Raw genomic sequence first — 6,796 nt, forward strand, 5'->3', positions numbered from 1 at the left:
GTTGTGAGCCACCATGTGGTTGCTGGGATTTGAACTCTGGACCTTCGGAAGAGCAGTCGGGTGCTCTTACCCACTGAGCCATCTCTCCAGCCCAGGCCTCGGTTTTTAAAGTGTATGTTCAAATGCTGGGTTGGGTAAGACTTGCCTTCATCATGCCATTGACTTCAGAAACTCCAGAATTTTCAAGCCAGAGGGAGCAAAGCCGGAACACCCACAGATCATGCTCTTCCCCACTTAGTAAGCAGTTGATGTAGTTCTCCACTGCTTTACACAGGAAACGCTTGCGATCCTCTCTCAGTGCACGGAGAGCACATTCGTCCAGCTCCAGTTCTCTCTGAACCTTTACTGTGTATCTTGATAAATTCAAACATAACAGTCACAAACCTTTCCATAACTATAAAATCATACATGATAGACAACATCAATGAAATACAAGGTATTCACTCCAAAAAAAATTTCTAAATATAATAAAAGGACTTGTCACACCTGCAATGAATAGGTCTTCCACACACCCAAGGACAGGGTGGGCTCTAAGTTAATCCTCTGCTTACTCCAAACATACGAAAACCCAATGCAGACTTAGAGGTACTGTGACAATATCAAAGTAGGCAAGTCTGCTATACTTAATGTCAGCTTCTAGTAAAACCAAACTAACATCCACGTACTCTGCCAAGAGCTAAACCAAGACATTAATTATTCATAGAAGAACATGTCAGTGTATTAACTGACTGAAGTTGTGATTAGCCACTAGAGAACTGAGAAAGCCTATTAAAAAGCTAAGTGATCAAAACTATAATTCAGATGACAAGGTCAGGGCAGTTTTCATGTCAGCAGTCCCTCAGCCGAACATAAACCATCAGTTAAAAGTTACCTGTTGGTCTGAATTTTATGTTCCCTTAGAAGGCCCACTTCCTCTTTGGCTCTTTTTAAGAGAGTTTGCTTGTTTTCAAATTCTGATGACTTCATGTAGTTTTCAATTCTCTGGTACTGAGTATCAGAGAACCTTGCCAATGAGAGAAAGGCCTTCATCTGTCCATTTCTGAGCTCTCTGCTGTTGCCATCGTAACTTCCAGCAACCTTCACTGCCTTCAACAACACACAATCCATTAGATCATATTTACATGCATAGATATAGCTAAAGACTCTCAGACCAAGGTAGCCCACTCAAATCTGTGTAAATGTGAAGCTTAACGGTATGGAACCTTATCAGGTAACAGTGGCAATGAACTGTGCAAAAAAGAACTCTTTAGTATCAAAGACTTTTAGATCTTCTATTTATGATATAATAATGGCTAAGCCATCTCTCCAGCCCGACATTTATATCTTACTTTTCATACTAAACTTCCTATTTCCCAAATTAGTGAGACTAAAGGATAAAGAAGGAGAAACAGGAAGGCCAATGGGGATTATAGAAGTGAAGTCCTAACCCTTACCGTAAGTAGTTGGACAAATGGCAATGATGGCTTCTATGTTTAATAGGGGAGTTTGTAGAATAAAAGCAGAGTAATCAGAAATGACTTCTTGAACGATAGGGGTGGGGATAAAGAGTGGACGGAAGACATGCATGCATTCAAAGCTGTTCCCTCCTCTGTGGCATTTTGCTTCTTTCTGCTCTAACGGATTACAGAGCCCCAGCAGGAGCGGAAGGATTGAAACCACACTTGTGTTTGCTTTTGAGATACACATGGTCTTCATAAAAGGATCAAGTATATTTATACTAAACAATAATGTTCAGAGCTGTGCCAACAACCTACCTTTTCTAGATAGGTCTGCATGATGACTGCAGGGTTTTCTAAGCAAGTTTCTGCCAGCCAGCTGCCACAAACCCTTAGACACTCAGCGTATATGACTTTGAGACCAGCATCATTCTGTATCAAGAAGCAAAAATCTTAAAATGTAATTCCTTTTCAAGATTACAAAAGTGTCTTCCATGAAGGTAGAAAAAAAAACCAATTAAAAATATTTTCCTCATGCTTTTACCATATAAATAATTCTAAGTATGCCAGTTCATGAAACAACCACTGCGAACTGTCTAGTTATTGTTGTTATTATTACTAACAATTTGCATTTACTATTTTAAAATGCCAGGAGTTTTCCAACAGCTTTATATATATATATATTAATACATAATTTTCACAGGAATACTATAAATTAGATATATTATTACCTATTTGTCAATGCAAAAACTGAGGTACAAAACTACCACATATGTATACCACAAGGTCTATACGATTTAGGAAATATTTAAGCAAGTTCTACTGGCACCTAATGCTTTGTTATAATTTAATATTTTGTGACCCTGCAGTTTCCTGTCCACTGGATGTGATATTTTCAGAGCATTAAGAATGACAAATTATGGCCTGGAGAGATGGCTCAGGGGTTAAGAGCACTGACTGCTCTTCCAGAGGTCCTGAGTTGGATTCCCAGCAACCACATGGTGGGAATGGCTCACAACCATCTGTAATGGGATCCGATGCCCTCTTCTGGTGTGTCTGAAGATATCGACAGTGTACCCATATAAATAAAATAATCTTAAAAAAAAAATTAAGAGTGACAAATTGTTGTAACTTGTTTTCTACTTTTCTTCTCTCAGACATTTCTTTTTTTTTTTATTGGCATAAAAAATTCTTTTTTTTTTTAAATTAGGTATTTTCCTCATTTACATTTCCAATGCTATCCCCAAAGTCCCCCATACCCTCCCCCTCACCCCCCTACCCACCCACTCCCACTTTTTGGCCCTGGCGCTCCCCTGTACTGGGGCATATAAAGTTTGCAAGTCCAATGGGCCTCTCTTTCCAGTGATGGCCGACTAGGCCATCTTCTGATTCATATGCAGCTAGAGTCAAGAGCTCCGGGGTACTGGTTAGTTCATAATGTTGTCTCACCTATAGGGTTGTAGATCCCTTTAGCTCCTTGGGTATTTTCTCTAGCTCCTCCTCTCTCAGACATTTCTAATTCTATTTTTGTCCTTGCTACTTCAAAGTTATAACATGTATTTCCATTTATTTCCTACATATTATTTTTGACTTCTGAAAAAACTGAGTGAATATACTACAAGAAAGATTGATAGATTTGTTTTAAATAAGAAAAAGTTTTCAAGTCTCATTTCTGACATTAATTTTCAAAGTCTCTTTTCATATTATTTTGTTTATGGACCAGTAATTTCAAAACCTTAATGTAATCATTACAGACATATTCTGAAGCAGAAATGCTTTTTGCCAACATTGAATCACCGATGCAGCCACCCGACCGACGTGCACACAAAGCACATACCTCTTTATCTTTAAAGCTGGATTCCAACTTCTTGATCATCTGCTTGAGAATACTCAGAGCAAGACTCTGCTCCTTTTTTGCCCAGAATACTTGTGCTTCTTCCAAATGCCACTCAGAAATTCCACAAATAGCTGAATTATATTGCTTAATTTTGAATATTGCTTTTTCAGGGAGCTACAGTGAAAATACATATGGAAATATACATTTACTGGTAAGATATTCACTGAGAACCTCATTTTTCAGAGACTAGACCACAAAGTCTGACAAATGTGTGTGTGTGAGTAAGACAGAGACAGAGAGAGAGAGAGAGAAAGAGAGAGAGAGAGAGAGATCTCACCGAATTGTTACCATTACATTATAGTAGTTTGGGAATCTTATTTTATAACCAGGAAATTGGGGGCGAGAAATGATAATTATTGCCTTGCCAATGTTTAAACTCAAGGTTTTGCCTAATTCCAGTATGAAAGCTTTGTTTTGTTTTCTCACTCAATACTGGGGTTTGATCCCAGAGCCCTGTTGTATTAGCTATGCAAAGAAGCATGCTGTCATACATCCATAGTCCCAACTCTTTTCTACACTGAAGACAGGTCCCACTACGTTTTTCAAGGGGGCCATGAACTCACTGTCTTTCCCAAGTAGGCTCTGAACTTGTGATCCCCCTACCTCAACCTCTCAAGTGACTAGGACTGTAAGTTAAGTACAAGCCCCAGTCAACCTAAAATCTTCAATAACTTTATATACAACGATTTCCAATTTTCAATGATATTTCTTCCTCACATCATTATACCTTCTGGTATCTGAGTAATAAAAAAAGCCCAAGAAGTGAAGTAACACAAATATAAGCTTTTTACCTGTGTGTTCTTGAAGGTTCGAGCCAGAACAGAGAATTCAACAAGGTGTTTGGTGAGAATGTCCTTAGAGCATGCTCCTTGAGAGCTCTCCATGTCCTTCTGTACCAGGGTCTCCAGAATGACTGTGCGTAGAGCCATGAGAGGCTCCTGAAAGCTGAAGTCACTGTCTCTCAGAAGCTGGGAGTGCCTCTGCCACTTCAAGTATGCTTCAGAGCGCTCTCTGTCTGTGACTGACCTGAAAGTCAAGTCACATAACTTAGTTGAGCAAATGAAAAATACTCAGGACAGTGCAAAATAACATGTAGTTACAAATAATGGGTACTTTAAAAGGTAGCCTTTAAACAGATTTTGTTCAGAAACGAGAATGCTGCATTCAGACCTATCATAAAGACACGACTACTCTGCTAGTCCTCCTTGTGGCGAAAGCAGACATATCTACAAGGAAATCAATTAACTTTCATTAATTACCTACAAATGACACTATACATAGCTGTCAAAAAAATCAGTTCATTGAACAAACAACTGGCACTTGAAAACATTTCATCTGCTAACATTATTAAACAGAAGACACACTTTGTACAACTCATTTATATGAATACTTTGCCTTTCACATGCATAAAATATGTTATACTATCCCATCTTTCAAGACTTGTGTTGAGAGGGGGAAAAAAAAGATCCAGAGAATAATGAAGTAAAGATGAGAAATCATTTCAGTTGCTTGTGCATGTTCATCAAAACCAAACTTCTACTTCTGTCACAAACGACCCCAGAACAACAGATCTACAGTATTTTAGACAAAGGGATCTCTATATACTCTTAAAATTAAGGTTCTGAAGAGCTTCGATTTCAATTCTTAGGTTATACCTATGGGCATTACATTTCTCAGTTGGTAAATGTCTAAAATGTGTTTATTACACACACATTAATAAATTTATCCAGTTTATTTTACAACAGATCTCCCCCTTCCCTCCTGCTGTGTGCCATCAATACAACCTCTCATTCAGGCCAACATAGAAGCAGCTAATCACAGGCTGAAACCTTTGGAAGCCATGAGCTCACATAAACCTTTCTCAACAAAGCAAATAATAATAAATCATGCCCATCATATGTTTCCATTGGTGACACACAACACACAAGCAACACACTTCAGGATTAGCAAAACCCGCAAGCCACCTACCTTGAGAAAAGCTCGCCACTGTTTTCCAGTTCTCCAATTGCCTGCAATCTACTAAGTGTGGGATACAGCGAATACACAGACTCAAGGCTGCCCTTACTCAACTCTTCAACTTCTTTCACCCTAGGGGTAAGAGAGCAGATCATCTGAAACTGACACGTCCTCAGGGAGATAGAGGTTCAATTCTATGGCTGAGCAATACTTGTCATATGCTTGTTGCTGACCTGAAAAGACTACACACACACACACACACACACACACACACACACACACACACACAGACTCTGGTGAAATAGCAGTGTGACCAGCCTTGGGATTATACAGTTCTAAGTGTAAAGCCCAGTTCTGCCATGTCTGTCTGGCTTTGAACCTGCTACCAAATCTTGCCACAACTATTGTTTTCCACCTTTAAAGAGTATGTATAGAAAGAGCCCGACAAAGGGTCTAGAATACAATCACGTTAAAAATAGAAATATTATTTCTGCCATATGTCATAGGTTATTTCTCCATCACTGGTGAATGAGCCAATTCAGGCCAGATTAGATTATATTAAAGGTAGGCTTATTGGGAAGCTGCTCTCTGCTGGCCGAGTTCACTAGCCCCAAGGTCCAAGGCTGGGAAAGTCACCACTGGGAAGGGGTAGGGGAGGGAGAGACAGAGAGAAAGGGACATGCTCACAGAGAGAGAAGAGGAGAAGAAAAAAAGAAGAGGAGAAGAAAAAAAAAAAAAGAGAGAGACCAAAATGTCTGGATTATATAGGGAAAATCCTATGGAGAAAGAACAGCCCAGCCCCTAGGCTGAAAAGTTCAGGATTCGGGGCAGGGCACTCCAGGCAGGAACTGAGGGATGCTGGGAGAACATGGAGGCCAGGTCTGCTTTGGTGTGTAAAATATGCACCTCAGTTCCCTGTTCTGGGGTCTAAAACCAAACAATATGTATATGATTTGTGATGTCAGTGGCTAGTGTTTAAAATATTCATGTTTGGGGGCTAGATAGATGGCTCAGTGGTTAAGCACACTGGCTGCTCTTCCAAGAGGACCAGGGTTCAATTCCTAGCACCTACATGGTGGCTTAGAATTGTCCATAACTCCAGTTCCTAAGGATCTGACACAGACATATATGTAGGCAAAAACATCACTCACTGCATATAAAAATAAATCTTCTTAAAAAATTAATGTTTCTTTAACTTGTTACAGATAATTGCTACATCGTATATCATTTCATGTATGCCTCAAATAAACCTATTTTAGAAAGCAGAGCTATAGCCAGAAGCTGGAAAGAACCCAGATGTCCCTCAACAGAGGAATGGATACAGAAATTATGGTACATTTATTTACACAATGGAGTACTACTCAGCTATTAAAAAGAATGAATTTATGAAATTCCTAGCCAAATGGATAGACCTGGAGGGCATCATCTTGAGTGAAGTAACACAATCACAAAAGAACTCACACAATATGTATTCACTGATAAGTGGATATTAGCCCAAAACTTAGGA

At 39.3% G+C, this 6,796-nt stretch overlaps 1 protein-coding gene across 1 annotated transcript in view; it reads right to left on the minus strand.

Moving 5' to 3' along the window:
- The window catches only part of Atm (ATM serine/threonine kinase), a 114,173-nt gene that overhangs the window by 18,924 nt on the left and 88,453 nt on the right, over nt 1-6,796 (minus strand). Inside the window, exons 45-50 of the mRNA XM_021171910.2 lie at nt 5,302-5,421; nt 4,125-4,359; nt 3,274-3,447; nt 1,755-1,868; nt 872-1,086; nt 146-353 (exon numbers count right to left, since the gene is read on the minus strand). Of these exons, the coding sequence (XP_021027569.1) occupies nt 146-353; nt 872-1,086; nt 1,755-1,868; nt 3,274-3,447; nt 4,125-4,359; nt 5,302-5,421 (1,066 nt within the window). The remainder of the gene's footprint in view (nt 1-145; nt 354-871; nt 1,087-1,754; nt 1,869-3,273; nt 3,448-4,124; nt 4,360-5,301; nt 5,422-6,796) is intronic.

The sequence above is a fragment of the Mus caroli genome, chromosome 9, assembly GCF_900094665.2.
Source record: "Mus caroli chromosome 9, CAROLI_EIJ_v1.1, whole genome shotgun sequence".
NCBI classification, from domain to species: Eukaryota; Metazoa; Chordata; class Mammalia; order Rodentia; family Muridae; genus Mus; species Mus caroli.